The sequence below is a fragment of the Eimeria mitis genome, genomic scaffold (genome assembly GCF_000499745.2).
Source record: "Eimeria mitis Houghton genomic scaffold, Emh_scaff15, whole genome shotgun sequence".
Lineage (NCBI taxonomy): Eukaryota > Apicomplexa > Conoidasida > Eucoccidiorida > Eimeriidae > Eimeria > Eimeria mitis.
The window spans coordinates 55,818-83,703 of NW_013569516.1; the positions used below are offsets into that span (position 1 = coordinate 55,818).

General features: G+C 50.6%; 6 protein-coding genes across 6 annotated transcripts; 1 reads left to right on the forward strand and 5 right to left on the reverse strand.

The window, feature by feature from the left end:
• Nucleotides 1–2,975: 2,975 nt before the first annotated feature.
• Nucleotides 2,976–4,546, reverse strand: EMH_0013580 (vacuolar ATP synthase 22 kDa proteolipid subunit, putative; the record flags this gene model as incomplete). The annotated part of the gene is made up of 6 exons (XM_013495265.1): nucleotides 2,976–3,046; nucleotides 3,327–3,430; nucleotides 3,634–3,716; nucleotides 3,951–4,012; nucleotides 4,147–4,283; nucleotides 4,419–4,546. The coding sequence occupies 6 exons, from the start codon at nucleotides 4,544–4,546 to the stop codon at nucleotides 2,976–2,978; spliced, it is 585 nt and encodes a 194-aa protein (XP_013350719.1).
• Nucleotides 4,547–5,804: 1,258 nt separating this feature from the next.
• Nucleotides 5,805–7,025, reverse strand: EMH_0013690 (uncharacterized protein; the record flags this gene model as incomplete). The annotated part of the gene is made up of 1 exon (XM_013495266.1): nucleotides 5,805–7,025. The coding sequence occupies one exon, from the start codon at nucleotides 7,023–7,025 to the stop codon at nucleotides 5,805–5,807; it is 1,221 nt and encodes a 406-aa protein (XP_013350720.1).
• A 3,239-nt stretch (nucleotides 7,026–10,264) lies between these two features.
• Nucleotides 10,265–14,395, reverse strand: EMH_0013800 (MRP protein, putative; the record flags this gene model as incomplete). Its single annotated transcript, XM_013495267.1, has 10 exons — nucleotides 10,265–10,305; nucleotides 10,423–10,508; nucleotides 10,652–10,720; nucleotides 11,313–11,421; nucleotides 11,809–11,962; nucleotides 12,272–12,464; nucleotides 12,651–12,841; nucleotides 12,998–13,522; nucleotides 13,735–13,926; nucleotides 14,222–14,395. The coding sequence occupies 10 exons, from the start codon at nucleotides 14,393–14,395 to the stop codon at nucleotides 10,265–10,267; spliced, it is 1,734 nt and encodes a 577-aa protein (XP_013350721.1).
• Nucleotides 14,396–16,649: 2,254 nt separating this feature from the next.
• Nucleotides 16,650–17,907, forward strand: EMH_0013910 (uncharacterized protein; the record flags this gene model as incomplete). The annotated part of the gene is made up of 5 exons (XM_013495268.1): nucleotides 16,650–16,718; nucleotides 16,833–16,935; nucleotides 17,141–17,296; nucleotides 17,424–17,553; nucleotides 17,775–17,907. 5 exons carry the CDS (start codon nucleotides 16,650–16,652, stop codon nucleotides 17,905–17,907), a joined length of 591 nt encoding a protein of 196 aa, XP_013350722.1.
• Nucleotides 17,908–19,954: 2,047 nt separating this feature from the next.
• Nucleotides 19,955–21,418, reverse strand: EMH_0014020 (uncharacterized protein; the record flags this gene model as incomplete). The annotated part of the gene is made up of 1 exon (XM_013495269.1): nucleotides 19,955–21,418. The coding sequence occupies one exon, from the start codon at nucleotides 21,416–21,418 to the stop codon at nucleotides 19,955–19,957; it is 1,464 nt and encodes a 487-aa protein (XP_013350723.1).
• Nucleotides 21,419–21,592: 174 nt separating this feature from the next.
• Nucleotides 21,593–25,374, reverse strand: EMH_0014140 (uncharacterized protein; the record flags this gene model as incomplete). The annotated part of the gene is made up of 3 exons (XM_013495270.1): nucleotides 21,593–23,409; nucleotides 23,633–24,081; nucleotides 24,341–25,374. The coding sequence occupies 3 exons, from the start codon at nucleotides 25,372–25,374 to the stop codon at nucleotides 21,593–21,595; spliced, it is 3,300 nt and encodes a 1,099-aa protein (XP_013350724.1).
• Between the last annotated feature and the right edge of the window lie 2,512 nt (nucleotides 25,375–27,886).

Sequence of the window (27,886 nt, forward strand, 5' to 3'; positions counted from 1 at the left end):
TGCTGTACTAGTTCCGCAGTCCGAGCCGCTCCTGCAACTTCCGCCCGTAGGTGTTCCTGCAACTGCTGGCACTATGCAGTTATCTCTCTGTTTCTTTGAATTTATATTTGTCGACAGGGACAAGCCGCCAGGCTTTTCGGTCCACTTGCCATTTTCACTAGCGTTTGAGGAAGATGAGTTTCGGCCACGCAAACCATTCATTATGACAACTTGCGCTTGTCCCGCCTTCTGCCTGGGAGTATGATGCTTCCAATCCTTCGAACGATCCCCCTACTGGGGATGGTGAAGTTAAAATTCCGTAGCAAGCGTAACTGTTGCACAGAGCAGCCAAATTCGCAAGGCGATCAGCCGTTCTTTCCGCATACGCCGGCTTCAGCAGCACCAACAGGCCAACTTAACAGCTTCCCAACAATTTCTATGCCTTTTGCGGATGTTTACTTACGTAAGTTCGGGAGCGTCTTCCGAACAAAGGACCCTGCTCAGTTCGCCGGGATACTAGTGCTGCATGCACTGGTCTCAATACCGGGCAGTTCATGTGACGCTCACCGTGCTGAGGTTATTAATATTAAAGTAGTGTGAAATATTCAAGTGCTGCCATAGGCTTCCGACGAAGTCTGAACTGTTCAAGTGCTCTCATAGGCTTCTGAAGAAGCAACCAAGTTCACCGCTTCCACGGATTCAGTGAGACCAGGCAGGGGTCACAACATCGCTGATCAACGGAGCCACTCTATGTTCAAAGGCGGCCTCCTCTTCAAGCTTTTTATCAAGAGGAGCAAAGGCCACTGCAGCGGGAGGTGTAGTGAGCTGGGAGCTCTTGTGAAGACGGTGGCTTCTTGAGCCGTCAACCGCACTGGTCTCCCGTTGTCACAGGTGAACAGGTGACGCTTTTGAAGCAAAGAAATATCCCTGCTCCTACATTCCTTGATCGTTGAATGCAGCGCTATTCTCCACCGCAAGTGGAGAAAAGCGCTACAGAGCTACTTTCCGTGGGTGTGCAGAATTCGACTGTGCCTGGGGACGATTCCCCACATGAAACATCCGGGGGCCAAAATGCCAACAATATTGTTTTGGCAAATGTGGCAAAAACCATAACGAAGTACTATTTAAAGCTTATCACTGACTGGCGGAGTCATTTGACATGCGGCGATGGGAAGTACTGGGCCCCTCTTCCAGGTGACCACGCTTGCCAATACAGTCAGGAGGCCAGCGCCCCGCCAGAATTGGCAGATAAGTCACGGCCCGGCAAATGAAGTATCCAAAAACACTGGAGGTCGAAATAAATATCAAGCGTCTGTATGGTAGGAGGGAGCCAAAGCGTCGCTCCGTGGTCGGCAGTACCCACTGCGTAGAAAGGAGAGGGCTTTTGAATATAAAAGGGCTAGCTGGTATCAAAAGTTTTCTGTGCAGTGTAGAAACATTTTGCATATTAAGAACTATGGAAACTCGTTGATTTGGAGACCCATATAAAGTCGTTACCAGGGAACAGTACAGTTCATCGAAGAGTGGGCCTGCTACTTGAAAGCCCCGAATGCAATCGTGGACAGAAAAACAAATCTACATTCCATATGCATCAGCTTCAAATTTGTTCCGTAAAGGGTCCAATCTTGAATGCAAGCTGGTGTATATAGATTGTAGCTTCCTTCCCCACGATTCCACATCCCTACGAGGCAGTTGTGGATGCCGCTTGCACCGTATTCATAAGAATCGAAGGGCGCCAGCAATGCGCTGACTGAGCCCCGGCGTACGGGAGTAAAGAGAAGCAGAAAACAAACAAAACGAATGAAACATTGGTTCGCTCGGCCGACGAACACCCACGATGCCCGAACCTACTTCAGTCGAAACTCACATTTATCTAAATTGGGGTCGTGTTGAACGCAGAATAATTGCTTCCCTAGCAGTGGCAGAACGTTTAGATTGGCCAAGCCCAATCCATGAGAAATCCAGCACTCTGCTCACATCTGTCCAAAGTTAACCCGAGAGAAAGCCGCTCCGACTGCATTGGCGTCGGGGTATTTGCACCCGAATGGGTTTTTAACAACCTGCCATCTATATTATTTTGGCAGTTGCAGTACGCAGCATGTGGGCGGCCAGCGCTACACATATTCCTTCTGCGGCTGAATCGTGAACCGTTATGTCTGCGATGTTCGACACCCTCGACACCTGGAAGGTGCGCTGGAGACATCTGTTCATCCTGTTGCGATCACCAGCCGTTAAAGCGATGAGTAATCTACTCACCTACACGTTCGTCCCCTCAAAGAGGAGTGCGATAGTTTCGATCAAAACCCATCTCGAAAGCGTTGTCTAACCCATGCGTCCCAACAGGACGCCTGAAGCTACTTCGATCGAGAGGGTTTAGAGTGAAGGCGTCATTAATCGTGCTGTCTGGAATGCTACCTGTTCGGTCAAACGGGTTGAGAATCAAAGCGTTATTAATCGTGCTGTTTGAGGGTGTACCCACGAGAATGCTGCCTTTTGCCGGCACACAAAAGGCTCCATGAACACTAGCTACGTCAGTATTGCTTACACCATCGGCCAGTCCATATAAGTGCTTCTGCATCTCATCTGCACCAGACCACGGAGAATATACTCCTAATGAGAAGGTTTTCTGTAGCGAACACCAAGATGAAAGTGTAACCGTCCACATAAAAGCAACGGTACACCATAAAACACAAAGTGCAAGAAGTGCCCTCTTCTACTTAAGGGGCCATGAGCTTAGGCTGTGTGTCTCATGGTAGCCCTAATCTTGAAATGAAATTAATTCAAAGCCAGCAGTCTAGAACCGTCATACGAACAGGAGTTATGTCGGAGGATTGCGCTCTTGCAGTGCAAGCGTCAGTTCGACCGAATTATACTAAATTCGTGATGGCAAACACCAGCCCGGTGCATCCCCGAGTTAATACGCAAGTCCATTCGGTACTCTTAATACGAATGCAAGAGCAGCGAGCCAATGGATGATGCAAGCAAGATAGAACCGATCATGTTCTAGCTGGCCGCGTGAAGTTCACAAGGTTCAGCTGTAGGAGTCCAATGATGACGCCAAATAGCCCTGAACACGAAGAAGCCACAAACCACACACCTGATATAGAAAGGTGACCAGGCGCAAAGGGTAGCTGGAAGGCCCATAACAGCCAACCAGAAGCGTCGGCGACGGAGCAGATCCACAACAAGTCCGCATGAATTCATCAAAAAGAAATGTGTGGCAGCACCAATGCTGCCATCTATAACTGCAGATGCCGCGAAAGCCAGCAGACTTTCGCGAACTTCGCAGTTCCCAGGAAACCCTACGTCGCGATGCTCAGCAAAATGAAGTGTGCAAGTACACGTACCGAGAGCCGACGCGAAAATCTCCACTATAAGCATCTTCACGAATATTTCTGGCCTCTGGGCGTCACCTAGAGCGGCTCCGCTGCCTGCCACGCCCACCGAGATCCTGAAGCAATCAGAAAGGCACGCATGAATAATATGAAATTTGGAAAATTGATATCGTGAATAGTCACAGCCCGCCAGGACTGCATACAAATGTTGCTAAGTTTTGCACCCGTGCGAAGGGTGATGATGCTTCGAACTGCTAATCCAGTTGACGCTAAGCGGGATACATGCGATATATGCCACAACAGCAACTGCCACACTAACCCGGAGAAAACATTGGAGAGTCCAACCGTGAGCCCCGTAGCCAAAAGACCCCACCCAGCGGCAATGGCATCCGCCTGCCACTTCTACAGTTGCGCATACAGAAATAGACAGCAACCAAAGTGCGCATGCCCCATGGAAGATATACCAAACATACAGTATTCCGCCTAAACACATTTGAGGGCGAGGCGATTGGGGACCGGGAGGGGGGGGGAGGGGAAGGGGGGGGTTAAGTAGTAAAAAGACCACAGAACTACTCAGTGCATAGCGGTCGCGCTTATAGTAGCCAGCAACGCTGTTTGCTGACTGGGCCTGCCTACCTCAACTTTTGAGGGATCCATCATGCTCTGAATGAAGTCAGGAGGGACGCCATCAAGTTTGCCTGAACGCAACGTGCGGCGGCCCTCATTCTTAATAGGAAAAATTTGTGGAGAAGGCGATGTCTAAGAGGGTAAGTTGTGAAGGAAATGGCGCTTGGTGCGGAAACAACGAACAAACTGGTCCTCACGAACGTACTGGCAATTAAAATCGCAATAATAACTCCATAGATTGCAGTTGCCTCGCAAAATATTACAGACACCAAGTTCTTTGAGCGTATCCTCGGGGACTTCACAGCTGCGCCTAGCAGACTGCTCCCTGTAATGAATATCCCCCTGAAGAGACGAAAGCTCAAGAAAGTCATTCCGTGGCCGCATGGACGAACTGCCCATTGGACAGAGCGAACCCTCTTATATACAACAGAAGCGTCCACATCACTTAGCTGAAGGAAGCGGAGGTTGGTTGCCTACCATGCAGCGCCGATGGCCGACAGGCCCAATGCCAGAGCAACTCCTATTGCACCCCATGCCACTGGTGGGATATCACGTATGACGTCGCCCCAGCCGGTGTACGACAACGCGACACCCTGCTGCGCCATCCTTGAGCAGAAGTTTCGCTTCGCCGAAGGACTTGTGTACCCGCGGCAGGAAGGCCCCCGGAGGGCGGATGCCGAGAGCCTACAACACGACGACCACGAAATCTCTGCGCTTTGCGTAGGCTATCAAACCCACTACACAAACCGACGCGTTCTTCGTAAATAAACTTCAAGTCCGATTCACTGTGGTGGCACAGCCAAGGGCACCCAGGGCCTCCGGGCGCTGGAGGCTCCGACGCTTTCCAGGATATATATATATCAGTGACCCTGCTGTCAACCAGGTCCGAAATCTGTTTGATACCAGAGCAGTTTCAAAGCGAGCTACCAAAAACTCACCGAAAGCGTCGCCTGCACGCGTGGCGAGTAGCGCGCATGCGATTGACAGGGGACTGAGCAGTTACTGGAAACGGGTTTTAACTGCATTTTAAGGGTGCATTCCGGGAGAAAAACATTTTTTAATGTCTCACTTTTCTGTGTAGTTTGAATTACCCAACACCCCGTTGTCGTTCAGCGTGGACACATGAAAAAGTAGCGCGTTCCCACCAGTCCCATATAGTCTAGGTGGTTAGGATACTCGGCTTTCACCCGAGCGACCCGGGTTCGAGTCCCGGTGTGGNCATATAGTCTAGGTGGTTAGGATACTCGGCTTTCACCCGAGCGACCCGGGTTCGAGTCCCGGTGTGGGAAGCTATTATTTAACAGTCTCCAACTACTAAGTACCGTGTTTCAGTCCACCGTGACAGTTTTCCGTCTTACACGGCACTCTCGCAGGAAACGAGCTATATTATGGACAGCCGGTCTTTGTACAACTGGTACAGTCCCTGAGTTTTCATCTACATCCTATTGGGAAGATGCTCTAAGACTGGCTGCCCTTTTTTCTTAAAGGGAGGTAGTGCAACTGGAAGTGGGATGTACAGGTGTTCAGGCGGTGTGGCATAGCTCTGTTAATTGCCTTTTTACCAAAGCATGCATGGTATTCCAGCCGGAAGAATGAAAAGTTGCCTTGCAGCATGAAAAATTAACTCCGAGCCACACGGGGGGCCCTTCAAAAAGGTGGGCAACAACGGACTACCGAAGTCAAGGGGCAGACGGGCTCCGCTGACGGGCTCCGCTGTTAAAACCGCCCAAGCCCTAACTCCCATAGTCGTGCTATTCTGTGCTAAAAGGGTGTATTCTGCTATAGGTGGCAACCTGAATGGTCTACAAATCTTTTCTTAAGCGTGTGTAATTGTGGCATTCGTAGAGGACCATTTTCTGGCCGTCAATGAGCTTCGTCGCTTTCACCGCTACAGGCACGGCCTTCAGAGTCTTCTCCTTGATGAGGCCTTGTCAACACAGCTCCTGTTGGGCTGCTTCTTGCGGATCCATGGGGTGCCTGGGGACCTTGATCCGTGTTTGACTCCTGTTCTTCCTGCCGCTGCATCCAAGTGAGGTCACCCTCAGAATACAACACTTCGTCTTCCTTGTCGGCGCCACAGCACTCCATTGTTTGACACAGAAAGCCTCCTTCTTGAGCTTTTGTCTTTCTATATTCGCGGATATATTCCTCCGGAACACGAACTGTCCCATCTGGAGACACAACTTCTACCTCTGTTTCTGGGATTTCTGCTGGGGTCTTGCGCACCATAACTGCCGGCATTTCCGTTACCTTCTGGACCGGGTATGGCACGATAAGAGGTGCTGGGCATTCAAGAGAAACGTCGAATTTAGGCACAAATCGCTCGACATGCACTATCTTCTCCACGGGCTTCCAGACATACTTTACCGTGTCTACGTACTTCGGGACCTCAATAATCTTGGGTACCTTCTTTTCTATGGTGTCAACCACAATTTCCTTCTCGACTATCCTGTCCACGAACTTCACTTGGGGCACTTCGACTTCAATCGTTTCTTGCTCGCCGACATACTTCACCACGGGGCGAGGCACTTCCCTTATTTCCCACTTTGGCACGAACTTGTGGGTGTATCCAGTGACAATGGGGACCAAAACTTCTCTTTCCACGTATTTGTACTTGGGTATTTCCAGTGTTACTGGTTGAGCATCAATGCGCATTTTGGGGACCTCGTGCTCCACTCCTTGGTTGTACACCCTTGGCTTCACAGCATCCACGACATCTACTTGAGGCACTTCGATGATCTTATCGCGTCTGTGAATCTCTTGAATGACTGGAACTGGCACAATCGGCTGCTCACATGTTAGTTTAAGCCGGCCATCCCGACTCCAGGTCCACAATCCGTGGTGTGGCTGTTGCATTGGCGGCGGCTCCGCATAGCAGCACGGCCCGCAGCCCTGATTGGGTGTTGCTGCTCCATCACTCGCCGGAGGGCTACCAAATGCAAAAGGAGCCCCGACAAAAGACCCCTGGCTCATCATGTTGTGAAACCCACTGCCGACTTGAGGCAGCGTGTGCATGGGCTGGTGGCTCGCGGTGTTGACGCCAACGCCACGGGGAGTGGCATTCCCGCTTTGTACGTTAGACATTGTTACTAAAGAGTACAGCAAAGTAACAGAGGCTGAAATATGCTTGAAGGATTCAACAAGGGTGTAGATCGCCGGGGCTCCGTAGCCCGCGTGAGGCTACGGCCGACGGCTCGCTGTCGCAGTCGCTGCCGCCAATCTCGGCAGCGAAGAAGAGTACACAGTTGGACGTCACCTCCCACAGAAGTTGATGAAATTAAGGCAATAATGGAAAAATTGGCTGAAGATATCTGAAAATTGGGCCAAAAGGGGAAGGAAACTGCCCGCGAGGAGCCATCGTTGGGGCCGGCTATGTGGACATGTGCAACCGTATCGACTATGCGGCAGCAGGCGCCGATCAGGCAGCTAATCGCTTTTTTTACTGTGCGCTTCACATCTATAAAAACGCCTCTTGAATCTCTTTATAGTCGACAACACCACATGAACAATGACATTTTTATGAAAATTATGTGGAAGATGCATCGTTTTGCGTAGCACGCCTGCTGGCAGAAAGCCGCTGCAGTGTTGGGCACACCCACTTGCGGTCAGCCTGAAGTTCCGGAAGGGAAACGCGTTATCGGTATTTTCGTTCATGCACATTGTGCGCTTCGTTGTACTGAATCACACAATGAATTCCTCATCACCTGCAGGAGCTGGTTCTAGTAGCAGTTGCTTTTGTATTCCTGTAGCAGCTAGTCGAAACCGATGCTGGCCAAGCCCGCTCGTTTCTATTGGCAGTGTGCTGAATCGTACAATTGAAACTTGGTCCCAGCCCCTCACAGGGCTTTGTCGGGGAATGCCAGCAGGTCGACCCGCCAATATTTGTGACTGAATCGGCGACAAATATCGTTTCCACCGTGGTCGACGGACCGAATCTTCTCGATTCGACAGACCCGAAAGGAGCGATGCCACGCGTAAAACAGTATCCAAGATGAGACGTTGTGCCTTGTGACATGCCTGATATATTTTGGGAAGCAATAGAGAGCTACGCAGCTAGAAAGAAAAAGGAAACACTTGCGACAGTGAGTTGCAAAACAAGCTACACAGTTGAAGAGAACTGCCTGCTTCATGTTGGAAAAGGTAAAACGAGAGCCACCCAGCAGGTTGGCGCTTACAGTACGCAACCTCGCCGAAATGGCGGGCCTTGAGGGCAGGGGGCACCGCAAAGTAAGGAGTGCACATGAACCGACAGCTTCTTGCTTTTTGACAAGCTTGCTTTGGAGGATTCCAATACGAGTCGGCTGATTAGCTCGGCTCACGCATCGTGAAGCACTGTCCGATACGTTTGTTGTGCCACCATCGAGACATATGGAATCGTTTAACTGAATCATTCCCTTATATATACTAAATAGGAGAATCAGACGGGCGTCTGACGGAGTCGAGTGCTATCATACAGTCTCAGTCTGTGATTCTGAAGCGCCTCCACACAAAAGTTACTTCTGCGCTATGACAATGCCTGAGACCTCTTACTTAATCCAGCTTGGGGCAGCGATCCAGCAACATATTCCAGTAGACACTGGGATGGCACACATACATCCCAATGTGTAAGCCGAACTGATCAGCCGCCTGGTTATTTGACGAGCACAGCGTAGCGCCCGCGCACCGCGCCGTGTTAACCGGCAACTAAAGAAGGCCATATCACCACAAAATACGTAATCACTGCTGGCACAGCCATGAGCTGGCAGAAAATACAGTTAAGGTCTAGACACGCGCAAATTTACTCAGCAAGGTGGAAACGTTTCTAGCGTTTGATCGAAGAGAATGAGAGCCCAGACGTCTATGGTGTAATCGCGTCAGTGGGTTAGCGGGCATTTTTAATGCAGTGATGAGGGAAAATATTACGGAGACAGCCCTCCAATGCAAGAAATTCTATATTTTTGCCCCAAAGTTTCGTCTGTTTACGGCCAAGCGGGGCAGAACTGAACTTTGCCCTCATCTCAGTGCTGGGATCATGCAAGAAGGCTTCATTACGAATGTCCAGGATTGTTCTATGCATCCTACTGCTGCAACAAGGTGAGTTGGCGGGGCATGTGGTACTTGTTTCTGTCACAGAGCTCGACCGTCACCTAGAGGAACTCGCTGTCTTGTACGGACAAGATGAAGGCATCCAAGAGCTGCGTGCGCCACATCCCTTCAAAACCGTTAGCTACTTCGAAGCAAATGATTTAGCATTTATTCTAACAACTGAACACTGTGAACGCATTGGGTAACTCGATGTAGGGAAGTGTCCCGCCATTCTAAAATGTCGACCATCTTTTCGCCCGTCTCACGAACAGTGCGGGTTTGTCTCCTGTTTAGAATCACTTGAGTGCGGAAGGAACATACCGCACAACGTGGCCATTCGCTCTTTGGCTACTGGTATTCACGTTCATTCCAGTAGATGCTATGCTCTTCCTGCCAGACGGAGAAGCAAAGGGGCACTGCATGCTGCTGTAGCCACAAAAGGCTTCCCGAAGTCTCTTGTTGAAGTACAATGGGCATGGAAGGAAGGTGTCGAAGATGGCCTGTGCACCTATACATTATTGCTTTTTTCTGCGGCAGACAGCAAGTGTGTTAGCAAGCAAGGGTTCAGAGAGCACAGCGAAGTCCGCTGGATGCTCCAGGAGCTGTGCCGCCAACGAAGAAGGGAAATCTAGGTGCATGCGGACACTGTGGCAGTCGACAAGGCGCCCTCACGGCTGCACGCGCCTTACTCAGCATCGTCCGTCTCTTGCTTGTTTTTTTTTTTCTAAACGTTGAGCGTGCAGGACTTTCACTTAGCAGTAGTTCCTGGTTGCGCAGCGTCAACCAGGCAAGCAATGCGTCCACCTTCCTACGTAGGCTTAAACATCCCTCTGCATTCCCCGTATTCCCCTCATCCGAAGAGACACTGTGCCGCAAGCGAACGTGGGCCGTCAGGGTGCACGTGGTGCCGCCAGCAAGAAAAATCTTAAACTGCGTTTGTGTTTCAGAAATACTACCTTGTTTCAGAAATAATACGCAAAGACAAGTCAGGATCGCTATGGACAAAATATGGCAATCTTGCCGAGTACGATGTCGAATAAGGCGGTACTAGCGGTGCTTTGATTATCTGTAAAATATATTTATCCTAAAAAACGGCACAATGGAGCCCCTGTAAAAAACTCCGCCTGCGGGAGCGCGTGCGAACACAAAGCCTTGAATGTCGCAGCAGGAGAGCAGGAGACACTATTATCTACGCCTAGCTTGAGCTGGGCTAGTGCAAGCACGTTAAGGTTCAGGTCAAACGCCAATCCAGCCTGCAGTTACCATTCAAGTTGGGGGTCAGCGAGGCACTTGCGGCTTTCTGTGAACAAGCAGACAGCAGGGACAGCTGAGCAGCTAAGGGGTCTCGTTTGCATCTGAAACATTGCGGGAGCTGTCATTATATACCGAGCTTGTCCCCCTAAGTAGGCCCTCTCACCTCCTCCGTCTGAAGCAGTCAAACGGAACTCTCTACAGAGGTCCAATAAATCGCTGACAGCAAACCGAGATACGTGTCCGTCTTCCCTGGAAGTCAAGGAGAAAAGACAAGCAAAGGCGCGGGGTCGCCCTGATGTAGAATACAGAGAGGCAAACCCTAAGGAACAGGCCAAGGAGTCTTCTACAAGCTCAAGAATTTGGCATCGGAAAGGGACCGCCTGTGTGCTCACCAGTTAACAGTTAGTGTACCGTCACCTGCTTCTAGGAAGTTGACAATACGCAGCTGGTATTCAGCATTCCTGCACCGCCCGGGACAGAGGAGTGTGGACAAAGGCGCGATTGCTCAGCAACTACACAAGTTGACTGAAGAGATGCGGGTACTGCAGATTGATTTGATGGACACAGGGGCATATATGCACAAGCCAGTGCACTACCTACAAATTTCTTAGCATGTTAAAATGCAATATTCATAGGGTTTACATTCGTCTTTTTACCATACGGGCTAGCCATATGTATGCTCTCTTCCACCGCAACTAGCTGCCTACCTTGGAAAAGACGAATGTAAATAGGCAGCTAGTTGCGGTGGAAGAGAGCATACATATGGCTAGCCCGTATGGTAAAATCACCGAGCATGCACTGCCGAGAGGCAAAAGCTGTGCAACAAGAATTGTACAAGGAACAGGACGTCTAAAATTCACCCATATACACCCGGATCGACAAAAAATAAACACTTTCCACGCGTTCCCACCGTACGAGAGTCCATCTCACTTTATTCGCGCCTGCCCAAGCAGCACGGTAGCAGTGGATGCGCGTCAGCCACTGCCAACCCGATTCAACAACTAGACAGCAACTACCGGGACCAACAAGGACATTGAAGGTGAACCAACTTACTTTGAGGACGGGACTCCTCCCTGCTGTCCTTTGCACTCCACGCAACTGCACCGAGAACGCAAAACCTCCCCTGACACTTCAAAAGCTTCTTTCACCATCATGGGAACGCCTGAACACAAAAGCGGTGTGGCCCTCGACCATTAACAAGAGCACTCGTGGCTACGCCTGTATCAGGGTAAATCAGGCATGAGGTAACAGCAAGTTAGTCGTTAAAAAAGTCCTCCTGCAAGCGAAATAACTGCATCGTGCAAGCTATATTGTTGAATCGAACAATTTGACTGCACATATAGAGTGCAGAAAGCGCCTTATGCGGCAAAGGTGGCGCGACGTGCGTCAATTTCAAACACAACAAACTGCGCAGTGGTCTAAACCATCTCCTCATAATCGTTAAGTTTGAGTTGACCCCTTTGATGGAAAGATAAAGCGATAAAAACTTGAGAGCGTTAAAGTGCATGCATGATGGTCCAGTCTGTTGGCTGCCTTTGTAGCGTCTCACCTTCCCCTAGCCGAGCTCCGTCAGGACGCACGAGGGCCACCATGACAGCAGACCCGTCCGTAGCGAGAGAGAGTTGGGGCTTCAGGGAGCCAAAGCGAAGGGTAGAAAGCTCGCAAGCCACTCTATCCGCCAGAGATCGGAGAGCACTCCACACCTGAGACACCCAGTGCACAAAGTGCCCGGATGAGCGAAGGATGCTCCCTCCAGCACACGCGCACGCACACCCATACAAAATTAGCCTATAATATATACGGGCCCTCATCTGCAAGATCTAGAACTCGAAAATTACACTCAGAAAGGTAATACAACCACGGGGTAGATGCGCGTTCGCACAAAGCACCGCATCAAATCCCGGAAGTTAACTTGGTTGACGCACAGGGTCCTCAGGCCCTAGTCTATCCACAAAGGAGTCCCTTGCATCCGGAAGCGGCGATCCTGCAAATGTGCCGGAATTGAGTCTGACGTCGAAGGGAAGCAGAATCAGTTGATGCGCGGTACTGAGCTCGGCCAGTTGCTGTGTTGCTTCGGGGCGGCCGAAGAGCTCGTGGCGTTCCTCACAGTTGCTACAGACGAAGTAGGCCATGTTGCAAACAACTGATAGAGTTGGGATGCGCAGGCTCTTCAACATTCTAATGCCCTTCTCCGCGTCCACCAGACTGCAACAAACAGATGGCGGCAGTCTGCCGCAGCTCATTGAAGCACGAGTTGCCGCAAGCACTGAGAACTGAGAAATATCGCACCGCCAGCCGTGAACACCAATTCTAAAAGCCTGTATACGTAAACGACACCTTCTACGTATTGCATCGATCAGAACCCAACAACGCAAGCCTTCTGTTTCGTACCTAAGAGCTTGTGGTGTCGTGACAACCACACAGCCATCCAGAGACACCTGCTGCTGTGTGAGAGTTATATGAATGTCCCCAGTCCCAGGTGGCAAATCTACCACCAGGTAATCGAGGGCTCCCCACTGCGTGCCAGTCAGCAACTGCTCAACGACGGAGCTGACAAATGGGCCCCTCAAAGCCGAGTACCCCTGAAACGCATTTGCAGCCGCTCGAACGTGAAGTTGTGTTGAGGCGGAGAAGAGCATCGCGCAAAAGCACTATGGGATAAGCCTTGAGATGATTGTGCGTCCGCACGGCAGAGAGCATACGCAGTGCAAAAACGTTCTTAAGCATATACAGCCCACCTGGTCATTCCTTTTAGCTATGAACCCATATGACATGCATTTGATCCCGGAGACCTTAATGGGGATCATGCTTGTTTCCTCTTTGTCTGTAGCCTTCGCTTTTGAGGCATCTTCCGGTGTACTTGGTGTCACTGCAGGGGGCACCGGAGGCCCTTCTTCGTACTCAATGCGCCCGCGTCTCACTGCTGAAGCCCCCCTCCTACTTTGAGAAACACGTGACCTCATAGGTGTCGATCTTTTGGCTTGTTCTTCCACTTCACTCTCTTCCTCCTCACCAAACATTACTCTTGTCCCCTCCTTGTTAAGCAGGGTAGGCAGGCTTGGCCCGTAAATATCCGCATCCAGCAGCCCCACTTTGGCCCCACTTTTCCTCAGCATCAACGCCAAAGAAAGAGCCACAGTACTCTTGCCCGAGCCTCCCTTGCAAGAGGCAACACCCACAATGAAGCCAACACGTCGCAGGTTCGAGGGTCGACCGGAAGAGGCGCCGCGGCTGTGAGCCACCGAAGACAAGCCAACCTCAACCTACAGGGCGCCACAAACGCAGACGCACACATTCTGGTGCTTTCAAGTCTAGGGCTTGTAAGGCTCTATACAGCTCTGTGCAGACAGAAACTGCAGGGAAACGACGGAGAATGCAGCAGCAGTGACAGCAAGAAGCACGTACAATGACATCTTTCCGATACACCCAATATCGAATGGAGTGCTTATGAGCTGTCCAAAGGCATCATACATACCTCCTTGACCCAAGGTAAGCATTTCACGGATGCTTGCGCTTCTTCCTGAATCTGCCCTTTGAAGGGACAGGCAGGGGTGGTGAGACTCAGGCAGAATTTGACGCGTCTGCCTCCCGTATCCTCGTCGCCTATTTCCAAGTCTTTCACAAATCCAAGAGTCACAATGTCGCGTCCTATGTCCGGATCCTTGACCTGTAAGCAGGGGAGTGCAGAAAAAGGCAGCTTGGGCTGGCGTGCAACGATCCCCTGCCCCTCATACGACTGGTCTTCGTCCAGAACAGGCTAAAAAGCTCTTGGTGATTGCTAATGCGACGTGAGTACGCAATATTTGTCTGTGTTTAATTGGTTTGTGGACGCTTTTTGGTCAAGATACTTGCTCTAAATCGTCTTTTGAGGGGAGACATAGTGCGCATTAATTTTTGTGCGTTTTCTGCCTCCCCTCTCCCTCTGCGCCAGTTGGCCTGTGGTTCACAGGGCTATAGGTCACCTGACGTAGTTGAATAAGGACTTGTTCATGGAGAGGGCGGAGAAGCGTTGCGTCCGAGTCTTTCAACGCGTCAGTGGTCGCATGGAGCGGATCTCTTCTTGTGCCTTGCGCTGGTGTTGCTCCACTGGACCGCTGGTAGATGGCAAAGTCTGCGTCGGCGAGGTCAGGATCCATTGGACGTTCATGTGGGGATGTGAAAGTGCGCCGAAGCAAATGTAAAACAGTCCACAGGGATCTGTAATTGCCCTATTTCAACTTGCCGCGATGCTGCACAACAAAGCGACCCAGTCCCCGCCCGTTTGCGGTTGACTCAATGGAAGCATAGAAGGCACAGAAGACATCAGATGATGCACTTGTCTAAGTGCTCCCTAGTAGCGTACATGCAAAGCCACCGGTGAGGACGGTAGGCGTGTCTGAACGGCGAACACTGGATATCAGCTCCAGAGTCATTTAGCTTGTCTGAAATAAAAGAAAGTTCAAATTCTGCTTCAAGTGCTTTCAGAAGTCTGCTTCTACAAGGGGATGAAAGTGCAGTAAAATAAGGACGCTTCCGGTGGGCTGCGGGGCCCCCGAGGCTCGCCGTTGGTAAGGGCGAGCTGGAAGGTACAAGACTTCCAGGAATGAACGAGTGAAATTACATCTCCACACTATTCGCCATTTATAAATGCGAAACAACTGCCATTTCAAGGTGACAGACAGGCATGCGTGTTCTTCCGCTGCTGTGAGCCGCATGCAAGCATTGCCACTCGCTAGTGCTAGGACGAACCAATGAACTTCTTATGAAACGACTTCTGTCATTGAAGGAGGTTATTTGCAACGTATCCCAGAATATATGTGCATGTGAAACATATAATTAAGTGCAGGCGAATTTTGTCCACATTTTCCCCCCCTTCCTTAGCAGCACTGAAGGTACGGTGCACAAAAATATCGTTCATTGGCAGCATCCAGCCTCTGTTCATGAGAGGGAGCCTCAGCTCCTTCACCGTAACTTGCCCGCATTCATCCAAATACATATTCTGAGACCGTTCCACTCCTAGAGGAGGTCCGAAGTAGCTACTCGAGCCTCAGTGCTAGAAAGTGTAGCTAGCTTCCTCTGCATAAGTAAGGTGGCTGTGGACAGTGTACTACTACTCACGTGAAGATTGATACTGAGGATGAAGCAGTGCACGTGGGAGAATGCAGCTTCCGCTGGCAACTGAACCTGGTGCGTCTCAACTTGACACCCAAAAAATTAGAGTATTGTGGCGGTATGTGTTCCGTCAGACAAGACTACGCAGGGTCGGCTGAAGGAGTAAAGAACAGAAAATGGCTGCTGAAGAAGGCGTACAGGAAGCTGAAACTGAGGAACCTCAGTCGCCTTCCACATTCAAGCGCCAAAGTCAGAAAAATGGACAGGACAGAGTGAGGACCTGCTACACTAGGGGACCTTTATGGCAAGAACGCTGCCGCTACAGTATTTTCACAGAGTTGTTGTTTGCTGCAAATTAGTATTCTCTTGACGGGATGGATGCGCATGATAAGCTGTCATTATGTCAAGACATGTCACAACTCCACGCAACATGTCCAACTACTGCTGCCAGTATGGTAGAGAGAGACGGCTCTCCGCTTCCGCCTGGGGAGACACTGTGGAAAAACCAAGATCTTGGCAAACTTCGGAGATTTCGCGCGTTATTGAGGGCCGTTTGGCGGCCATCAGGCAAACGCACGATGCTGTGCTGAAAGGCATCGATGCAGCACAGGACAACGTGGTCAAGACGATGCAAGGTGACCCAAGGGCCTAAAGTTCCCTCTTAGTTTTTTTTCCAGTTTTTTCCAGAGTCAGGAAATGCTAGAGATCAAACTCGAATGTAGATACTTGCGGAATACAAGAAGAAACTCACCATGCGCAGTGTGGACCCGTATGATGCAGAGCAAGAAAAGCAGTATATACGAGCGTTCCAACAAAGGTACTTGGCGTAATAGCAGATGAGGCGCCCCCGAAAGATATTCAGTAGAGTAGCACAACATCCCCAACACTGCTTTGGAACAACGAGTCACAGTTTGCACAGCAGGAAAAATGCTTTTCTGGACGGACTGTGCCTGAATTCGTGAAGGACTCAGGATATCTTAGAACAAACAAAACTGCTTCAAAAGGTCCGCCTCCGCGCCTGCCTACAGACAACCGAAAAGGGGAAGAAACCATACGGTATTTAGTTAGCTCTGGTGGGATGCTGGCTAATTGTTTAAGCTGGCTAGTTGAACGTGCGTATTAAATATTATGCCCATCAACGACTGCCTACGTGTAACATGTGGTGTAATAACCTCACTGCAAGCGCATTCGGCCGTCTCTTTCTTACACTTTTACGTTACAACATTCTATCTAAAAACACTGAAAAATATGTCCTGGTAGAAACAAAAACCTCCCCTGGAGCTGGAGACGCTGCATCAAATGCTAACAATGAACCTCAAAGCGGCGGAAGAAGAGGCTAAGCACTTTGCGGCATTAAGCAAGACACTCGTAAGTCGGAATACTCAAAAGGGCTGATGCTGTATGTGCGTCTTTTCCAAGGTGTGAGTACGGCAGTGGCTCGCAAGTGTCCGTTTTATCCGGGAGTCCTTTTTTGCCCTTCAGACTGAGAAAAACAAAGAGCTCGCCACCGAGAACACTATACTACGGGAGCAAAACGAAATGCTCATGAAGCAAAAGGCACTTCAACAGAGACAAGAGAAAAGAGGTACAACCCGATTTGTGATCATCGGCGTCCTGTTGTACGTGGTCTCTGGGGAGGGCAAAACACAGCGACAGTTTAAAGAGTCGTGTTGGTAGCCCCATCAACGCATGCAGCACCTGTGTGACTTGGACATAATAATGGAGGTGTTTTCGTAGGGTTGCGGCAATTTTCTTTCCTGTCCTTGAATATGCCTTACTCGCATCTATAGGGAAGGAGGATCTCACCGTTCCCAGGAAGGGCGCTCGAAGACCTTTTCAGGAAACCCCAGAAGTCTCCCCGCGTCTACTCGGCCCCCCCCTGACTCCCCGAACCGTTGCAAAGGTCAAGGCGAAAATACGTCAGTGCTCAAAGACGAACAACTACGGTGAGACTTGCCGACTAGACGGGGTGAGACTTGGTTGGAAGGGAATCTGAAGTGCTTCTCCACGCACTTGCACTGCCCCAACAATGGAACCTACCCTCTCGGTCTGTACTGTCTCTGGCGATTACAGAAAGAGAACTCAAAATGAGGGCCGAAATATCCCGCCTCCATGAGCTTTGCAAAAAGCAGAAGAGTGAACTCATCGTGCTGAAAGGTACCGATGGCCGGCGCGTAGAACTTGAGCTTCTCTTGAAGCAATGGTCAGCACACCGCGCATTGGGCAGCAAATTGCCGGCAGTTCACCAATGCTCACGAAGCTAAAAGAGGAAAATGCCCGTAGCCCGTATACATGTACAAACCAGATGCGTATCTTATTAGAATTGTCAAAATGTAGCCCCGTATTAGTTGTGCAGATGAACGCATGTGGATACGCATGCGACTGTTTGCATCTTCATCTGGCCATGGTTTCCTTGTGGTTCAGCCTACTTGATGTCAAAGCTCGGGTCGCAGGCAAACGAAACAGCACAACGGCAAGTGTCCACTGCGTTAAAGGGGCCCAGGCTTGTAAACAAACATCTTCCGAGACGACGCGAACGAACGTTGAGGCAACCTAAATTTTCTGTGTTTAGGTGCCGAACGAGATCGATGGTACAAACGGCAGATCCGGATCTGAGCTGTCCGTTGCTGCCAGGGACGAAGTTCTCAGGAGGTTCTTAAAAATGGAACAGTAAGCTAGACGCCACTTTTCATGAAATGCCAGCAAATGGCAACATGCGGATTCCTTTTTAATCAGTTCCACAGTTGTCATCCCCATTCTCAAATACCATGCCCTGTTCACACGAAGCGGCTAGAAGAGGGCCTGCGGAAAATGCACGTGTATTTTAACTCAGAGTAGTCAAACTGCTGCACCAAATCGTAAGCACTACAGGCACGGCTAATGACTTTGACTTCTCTTGGCTCAATGAAGAAGAGGCCGAGACGGAGGCAAATTGCCGCTCTTCGCCTTCTTCTGCCCCTCCGTCCCAAAAGACAAGGAGCTCCCACAATTCCAACAGAGCTCCAAAACAAAGCTTATACTCATGAGTGTAAGGAGCAGGTAGACTGGAGAGGAGATCATGTCGCATCAGTAAATTGCGACTTATCGTTGATGAAGGAGGAGCCATCACGAAGGCATCCTCAGTACTCTCCGTTGGCGGAAGCGCTGGACATTCGGGTCTTCGACAGATATTCTACCACGGCCTCAAAAGTGCTAGCTAGGTTGAACGCTGTAACATTTTTGTACTCATGCAACATTTTCTGTCGCTGCCTGTACAGCAGAGCGCCCTAGTGATTCGCCTTTCCCTATGGATACCAGATCCGCTTCGCAGCTTGTGTCCAGTAGAACTAGCAATTCCTGATCGGAACGAAATAAGCACAGATTTGACTCGAGGCGGATCTCCTGGTGCGGCGGTCACCTCCTTCAGCCGGCTCCAGGCCCTCACAATATCGCAAGGTGCTATTGTGACAGCGTGCACCTCCCGAATCCATATTGCTTTTTACAGTATTGCCGGCGGATGACGGCGTGCAACTCCTTTGAACTCATTAGTACATATGGCTCATCGTCGCGGAACGCGGCGCAGGAGGCCCTTGAAAATGCAGATTTTGCAGAACTTCATGTGCGCTGCTCTCCAGTTAAACTGTCACGACTTCAGTTTTTCGAAACCCGCTTGTCTCACGTATCCTGAGCAGACAGTTTGACATTGAATTCTTTTGCTCCGGTTGAAACTACAGGGCTTCCCCCAGAAAGTCGTATCGCTGGTTGCGACTGCAAGAGCCTGGTACAATTGGAATTTTAGCCGCAATCATTTACCAGGAAAATTATATATATATATATATATATATATATATATATATATATATATATATATATATATATATATATATATATAGCGCTTATATTTACATATAAAGCCTGTGCTGTAGTTTACATACATATATATAATATGTACATACGGATATATGCATGCATATAATATATATACACATATATTATAGATATGAATATGTTTATATTTTGGAGCAAGATCGCGCAAGTGACCTGCATTTGTAAGGGCAAAGCCCCTTGAAAAAGCATTTCAGCTCAAATGTTCTCAAGGGATGAATAGTTGGCGTTTAACAGCTCTACCGGGCCCCACACAGTAAGTGGGCGTTAAGCATTCGCAGGATAATGACGATTGGAAAGTCTTCAGAAGCCCAACAGCGTGACGTAAGCTGCAAACCGCTTGCCGTGCTTGCGTGTTTCTATGGGAAGTCTTATTAGTCGGACTCATATACTGTTTTCAAGTGAAGATTGATGGGGGAACGAACTTATTGTGCAGCTTCCAGCGTTATGGGGGAGCGAAATTATTGTGCAGCTTCCAGCTGTTCAATCAACGCAGCGATCCCCACGAATCCCTAATGGTTATGGAGCGAGAGAAACAGAGACCTCAAAGTCGCGCACAACCTTGGTAAGAGAACGCTAGCGCTAACGGGTAATGCTAGGGTCTGAAAACGAAGCCAAAGCCATACAAGAAAGAGAGTACGGATTGAATAGTGCAACTTAAAAATGAGGCAAATTCCTTTGGCTAATTGCAAGGATGCACCCCTTCTAGCTCGGCGCAGCTCGAGGTGGAAGCGAGCCCTCTAATGGAAGTATCGTCCTCCTGTAACTGCAAATGCTCTATCAGCGTGCTGCTCGCGGCAGTAGAATGCCCACTGCCGCTGGGCATCCTGCTGCTTCCCGTCGGCGGTGTGTGGTTGCAGCAGTAATACAAATTCCTGGGCGAACGGAGGCCAAGGCAGGACAGCTTCCCACGGAGGAGCAGCGGTTGCTGCTGCGGCTGCTGAGGTATTCTTAGCTTCGTCATGGCATCGATTCAGCATTTGCTGCAGCGCCCGCTTCTCGCTGCAAGATAGGATAGGCACTAATATATCGCACTCTGCCTCTGGTAACCTTCTTACAGCGTGAGTTTCCTTATCTCCCCGTCCGGTGGAACTTGTGGCTGCTGCCGCCGCTACTTCTGCTGCTGCTGCTTGCTCCTGTTGCTGCAGCCGGAGAAGCAGCAACTGCAAAGCGCGGTTCACGACTGCCAGAGACGGGGGATCTGTGCCAACCAGTCTGCACAGTCCCACAGCAGCAGAAAACATGAACTCACATCGCATGCATGCAGCAAGCAGCGAAAGGGACGGGATCCACGCCAGCCCATCATCGGCAGCAGCAGCTGCTGCAGTTGATGCACCCGCCGCATGAGCAATCGCATGCCGCTGGAGGTCGTCCGCTGCAGCTTGAAGAGCAGGAATATGACACGGGAACCACTGGCCCTTGCAGCCGCTGCTGCTGCGTCCAAAGCGTGCTGCAGCAACCCCTGGGGCGTAGATGCAGCACGTGCTCTCCTGGCCGTTGCCAACCAACACACAGGCACACGCGAGCCGACACTGTTCAACTAGCGAAGCGACGAGCACTCGCAAAAGCTGCCCCAGAAGTTCCGTTACTGTCATGGACTCGAGGCCGTGCAGCGCCCCTTCCCCTTCGACCTGCAGCGCGAAACAGACAGCAGCACCAACAGAAAGGCAGTAGAGTAGAGTTGCAGCGACAAAAACAAACATGCAGTGCCAGTGCACAAGCCTCAACCCATGCAGATAACCCTCCCATTCAAGAGAAGGAGAACAAACACGGAGACCAACCAGGCTGTTAAAAAAGAGCTGCTGTCTGTTCACTTCTGCTGAACGTTGGAACTCTCTACTGTCTTCCTTCTGCGCGTCTTCTGACGGTGCTGCTGCAGCAGAAGCAAAAGCAGTCACTGCAGCAGCAACTGCAGCCCTGGCAGACTGCAGCACCGCCTCGCGAGGGTCAGCAGTGGCGCGGAGTGCAGCAACAGCAGCCGAACATGCTGCTCGCCGCTGCTGAAGCAGCTGTTCTCTCTGCTTCAGGAGCTGCTCCACGCTGCAGGGCAGCCGCGCAAAGCGGTGCTGCCACCAGTCTGCGCTGGTCTGAGGTGTACACGTATCTTTATTTGTAAGCCGCAACAGCTCTTTACAGTAGCCCCCAAAAGTAGTTCCGGCTTCTGCTCCGTCGTTGCTGCGTTCTCTCAGTAAAGCCGCATGCATTGCAAGGGTGTTCTGCGTGTCAGCAGCAAAACAACAACAGACCCAGAAACCACTAAAGCATTTTCTCTTTACCAAAAAGGGGAAGCTGCCATACGAATATGTAGCAATTCTGACACCGGTATGCATGCATGCACCCCATACGATAAACCCTTGTATTACGGTTTAACCCGCGCTTCAGGGTTTTGGGGCTAGGGTATACGGTCTAGGGTTTTCGCTTGCCTCCGTGATGGGGGGAAGAATGGGGAGAATCGGCTCGTGGAGGTGAGGAAGTCCTGGCAGCAGAAATCGTAAGGACTCAAATGGCTGCTGCTTCTGCTTCTCCGGCATGCCCTGCAGGAGCTGCTGCAGCCGCTGCTGCTGCGTCGCGCAGTTCAGCTGCTGCAGCAGCTGCTGCAGTGAGCAGCAGCAGACGTCCGGAAGCGCAATGGGGCCATCCGGGCAGCATGCCACCCCTAACCCCGCTGCTAGGGCGCTCCAGGCTTCGCAGCCAGTTGCGTCTGCTGCTGCTGCTTCTGCTGCTTCTGCTGTTCGTGCTGCTGCTGGTGATTGTATTGCACATGCATTTGCAGTTGCAGCTGTAATGCCAGAAACAACACGCGGCAGCAGCAACTGCTGATCCCACATCCAACGAAACCTCATCAGCAGCTGCTGCCACAGTCGTTGCAGCTGGCTGAGTTGCTGCTGCTGTCCGGCGCACAACGCCAACTCTGCGAAGAAGCTGCTGCTGCTGCTGCCCCCCCATAGCAGCCCAAATGCCAAGTCAATGCCGCAGCATCCGCAGGCGCTGCAGCAGCAGCTGCACGCACTAAAGCAGCTGCTACCTGTAAGCAGCAGCCTCTTGACTTGCTGCTGGTGTATCAGCAGCTGTTGCTGGGCTGTCATGGGCCTGAACAGCTGCTGCACTTCCGCGTGTAAGGAAGCTGCTTCAGCTTCTCTTGCACTGGTATCTTGGCTTATCTCGCCGCCGCTGCTGCTGTTTCTGCTGCTGTTGCTGCTGCTGCGAAGGTTGCTGCTGCTGCTGACGGTGCTGCCTCGTCTGCTGCGCTTGCTGGCAGCAGCGGACACGCGCCCTAGCATGCGTGTGTTGTGGGCGGTCAGGTCACTCCTCCCTGTGCGCTCGAGGCCGCGGAAGGCCCTTGAACTCAAGGAGACGAATGGCTGCTGCTTGATGCTGCTGCTGCTGCTGTTGCTACTGTTGCTGCTGCTGCTGCTGGCGAGGAGCAGCAAGCGGCTCAGCTGGTGAATACGGCTAGTGACACCGCATTGCTGCTGCCATGTGTCTTCCTGCAAGAAATCTGCTGCTTGCAGCGCCTGCTGTTGCAGGGTTCTGGTCGAGAGGCTGTAATGCTGCAGCAGCTTCTCGTGGGCCTGCAGCAGGGGCGCGTAGAGGTTCAGCCGCAGGCGGCAATCGAATGCTGCAGCAAGCGGTCTGCTACTGCTGCGGCTGCTGCTCCAGAAGTCGCCAAGCTGCTGCAACGGCGAGCACCATATCACATGCAGAGCTTCAAAGGGGCAACGCTGCACCAGCAGCAGCTGCAGCAGCCTGTCTGCTGAGGCCACCACCGTGCCGTTTGACTCAAACGACGGAGATGCAGCACCTAGAGCTGCCTCACGCCACTCATTGACGACGTTCTTGCTTGGCCTGATGCTTCTGCTGCTGCTGTTGTTGCTGCTACTGCTGCCGGTGCGGATGGTGCCGGTGTTGCTGTTGCTGTTGCTGCTGGTGGTGGTGTGTGTACCAGTGCTGCAGGTGTTGTTGGGATGCTGCAGCCACCAACCCCCGGCCTCTAGGAGCCGAGCTGCTTGGACAGCGTCCGGCCGCTGACTGCTGCTGCTGCGTGTCTGCTGCCAGGGCGCGGGTAGGAAGTATGTGTACTGAGAGCAGACCATCAGCTGCTGCAGCGCAGACAGCGCATGCTGCTGCTGCTCCCTCTGGGGCCGTCCGTGTTGCAGTTTTGCGCCCAGATGCGGCAGCAGCAGATGCAGGAATGCTGAAACAACAAGCAACCCCACACCGCACGCACACACACGCGCACGCGCACACAATACACCGGAGCAGCAGCAGCAGCGGGTGCAGCAGCAGCAGCAGCAGCAACAACAACATAGGCAAATCAAGCGAGTGAGGCAGTAGAGACAGCGACAATTCACATGCTGAGGAGACACCCAACGCCGCACTGACACACATAATACCGCAGACACACAAAGGAGACGGACTGGGGAGATCACAGGATGCGAAGGCAGAAGGCAAACAAAGCAACTCGTAATGCCTTATTAGGAGGGAACTTCTTCCTCGTTCGTTTGGTCCTGCTTCTCCTGCGTCTGCTGCTGCTGCTGCAGGTGCTGAGACACCACGCTCTGCACATAGCAGCACCTGCGAACCCACGCAGTCCCCGTGCTGCGGATCGTAGACAGAGAACAGCGGCAGCCGACTGAGGATCTGCTGCTGCTGCTGCTGCTGCTGGCACGGCTTAGCTGCGCGCGACGCCAGGACGAGAGCTCCAAGGGCTGCTCTGGCTGTCTCCTTCGAGACCTGTAGAGGGACAGCAGCAGCAGCAGCTTCTCTTGCTGCTGCTGCTGTTCCCCGGTCGGCGCTCCCTGTTGCTGCTGCTGCTCCTGCTACTGCTCCTTTGGGTGGACGGACGGTTTCGAGTTGGAGGAATTCTCTGGCTGAAGAGGCAACAGACAGCAGCCAATACAACTAATAAATGCCGGTGTTTTTGTTTGTTTTCATTTATTTTTTACAACAAACAACCAGAAATAACGATAAAAAACAAACCGAAACAATAAATAACAACAAATACCAACAAATAGCAACAACAACAAACACCAACAAACGCACCGCCAAAGCTCCGCTGTATTGATGGCGCGCGACTGGGAAAGAACTTCTCCCACTGGAGAATGCATGCAGCGCAGATACCGCACCGAAGCTCTTTCTTGCCGCTGCTGCTGCTGCTGCTGTAGCCACTGCTGCTACTGAAGAACACTGGGGAAACAGAAGGATCCCAAGGGTGTTGGTCTTCTTGTAGCTGCTTTTCAGCTGCCGGTGCATCTGCGGAGATCCCGCTGCTGCAGCTGTTGCTGCTGCTGTGGTTGTTGTTGCTGCTGTTATTGTTGCTGTTGCAGCAGCAGCAACCGAGTTCAGGCATCGGGGGAGTGCAGGTGTACGTGAGTCGCAGCAACGACCCCCGAGGAGCTTCAGCTGCATCAGGAGACGCAGCAGGTGGTTTTGGGACTGGCAGCAGAAGCTGCAGCACCAGCGGAGCAAAGAGCTGCAGAGACAGTGCGCAGCGCTGCTGCTGCTGCTGCTGCTGTGGGGAGCAGCACAAGCAAGCGAAGCGAGGGGGAGGGACAGCATAGGCGTGCCAGCTGCTGCTGCAGGTCGCATAACTGTGCATTTCTGAGGCAGCACGTCCAGAACCAGTAGGAAGAGCAGCAGCAGCAGCTGCTGCTGCTGCTGCATGTCCATCTGCCACTTGCTGCAGGTAACGGCGGCGAGCAGCAACGAAGGGGAAGCCACTAAGACAGGAAACAAACTCGTGCTGCAGCTGCTCCCAGCAAGACGCCCGCGAGAAGTCTTCGAAGTCAAACTCACGCAGCAAGTCATCGCTCACGAAGTTGCTGCTGCAGCTGCTGTTGCTTGTGCTGTTCTTCCTGCTGTTGCTACCGCTTCTGGTGTTCCTGCTGTTGCCGCCGCAGCTGCTGCTGCTGCTGGCGCTGCTGGTGGCCCTTTCGGTGTCCCCGCACTCGCCGCATGCACTTTGGCTCTTGATTGAGCAACTGCCTTCCGGCACCGCTGCCTCAGCATTGCTGCTGATGCTGCGAAAAGCGCTGCCGTCTGCATCTGTTGGGGAGTGTTGAGAGGTTTCGACTCTGCTGGGGCTGCTGCTGCTGCTGGCCTCCTCTTTACTGCTGCGTTCCCGGTCTCCAGAAGCAACAAAGGGTTTCTTGCGCGCCATTGTTGCTGCAGGCACCGCTGCTATGCGTGCTGCGGCTCCAGCTGCTGCTGTTGCTGCTGCTGCTGCCCCTGATGTGGGAGCTGCTGCCGCTGTTGTTGTTGTTGCTGCTGCTGCGAAGGCGACAGCTGCTGTGTCTGCTGCTGCTGCTGCCGCCGCTGCCGCCGCCGCTGTTGCTTGGTCTCGTTGCTGTGTGTGCGGTGTAGCTAGCGGCTCCGACGGCGGGGCGTCGTTGGTTGCTGTCTTCTACGCCTCATGTCAATTGCGCCACTGAGACAGAATCATATTTGAGTGAAGAATAAGGAAAAGTGCGCTTAACAGCTCCCAACAGCGAGGGGGAGAAGCATGACGCCGTATACCGATCCACCGCCACGGTGTCTGCAGATACACCCCAAGCGAGAAAAGTGGATCTCCATAATGCTGCAGTTTCATTTCACTTCAGATATATTAAATTACACCAATGTCTTTTCTCTGGGGGTAGCCTTCTAGCGGCGCCCTCGGGGCCTCGCCAGGCTGGCTGAACCGTTCGTTGTCGGTTCAAAGAGGCTCATCAATTCCTCTATCAACTGATTCCCCAACTAATTAATTAATTAATAATAACTTATTTAATTATATAATTGATTAATTTTGTCCATAAACCCGGCAATGTATGCCCAGTCTCATCGTATATGGTTCGTGTGTGTCGCCTGTACTCGACAAGCCCGCCGAAGTATGTATTTCTTACTGCCTATATTATATATAATATATACATTTATTACTGTTGCTACTATTATATTTATTATACATTGTTATTCTCATTATACATTTTTTCTTTGTACACTTACTGAGCATGCACATTTATTGCTGCTCTTACTGTTGTTGTATAATATATTCTAATTTCATTTAGTTTTAGTTTTACTATTATCATTGCATATTGTTATGATACATTGCTTCTTTATATATGTACTAGATGTACACACTTTTTCTTGCTATTGTAGGCTGTTATTATACAGCTTTCCACTCAAAATATGTATTCTCATTATTATATATCTTTATTTGTGTACTTTTCCTTGATACATATGAGATATATATACCTGCATTATTACTCCCAGAAGTCACTCCTCCATCAATATAGAAAAAATATGCGTTGATATCACTATTGTTATCTAGCGTTGTTATTACTATTCGCTACTATATATATATATATATATATATATATATATATATATATATATATATGAGNTGTTATTACTATTCGCTACTATATATATATATATATATATATATATATATATATATATATGAGAATGCGTTTGTGTATTTATTTTTTGTTTTGTTTGATACCTAAACATATCTACATCCGCTGTTTTCATCGCCAGATGTCTTCGAGCGAAGCTGCTTCTATCATGTTCTCTATGGGCTGGTGTTGGTGTTATTATTCTAATTTCTCCTTGCATGCATACTTGTTGCTGCGGAGAAAATAAGCATTTAACGTTGTCCACGCAGCCAGTGCATGCATCCAACGGGGCTTGATCCACCTGAATGCGGGGCCTCCTTGCTGCAGCAGGTGCAGAAAGAACCGCTGCGGCAGCTGCTGAAGGCCACAGCAGCAGCAGCAGATAAGGACTGAATGGTATACGATACCCTGCTTTCTAATTATAACATCGCATGCGTTTGGTGCTGTTGCAGCTCAATGTGGTCCTCTGCTTAGGGCGAGGACACACGTTGCACGGCGGAGAAACAATAAGATTTCGGTCAAGCCCTTCATACTAAAAGGATATATAGATATATATACATTATTGAAATATATTAGAAAAAAGAATAAACATATAAATACTTCGGTACGTATGTATCTTCATTCAGCAAGAAAAGACAATGGGTTTATTATTGACAAAGGTAAGACAATGGGTCTGTTAATATAATGTGCATCATCATTTCATAACAAAGAAGAAATATGATGAGTTTATTAAACAGGAAGAAATATAATTGATATACATGATATATAAGGTATATAATTGGTGTATTCAACAAGCAACAAAGAGCATTGGTGTATTGTTAGCTAGTGGGGAAATATGGTGGCTTTACTAGCGAAGTGGCGAGATCTGTTTCTATGAATATATGACAGACGATGAAAGCAACTGTTTTTCACATCAACAAGCTGCAGGGGTCCCGTGCACAGCGGCAGGAAAGCCCCCTAAGCTACTAAATAGGGTGTCTACTGGAAAGCGGAATCAGTATCTTTTTTCACGAGTTTTAGCGTTTACGGCTCAGGGTTTAGGGTTTACGGTGCTCTATATCTTATTTCAACAGTTTCTGGTGCAGCACAAAACGGCTGCATACACGAAACTCTAAACCTTAAACCACACTACCTGCCTAGGCCTTCTCGTTTGACCGCGATACTCCCTCCTTCGATTCTGGGTTCATTGCCATAATTACCCGCTAGTTTCCACTCATCATTCGACGAGCCGTTGCACAGTCCCTAGCGTAATGATCCCTCCCGCCGCATTTCGAGCAGGTTTCTCCTCTCCGTCTTACT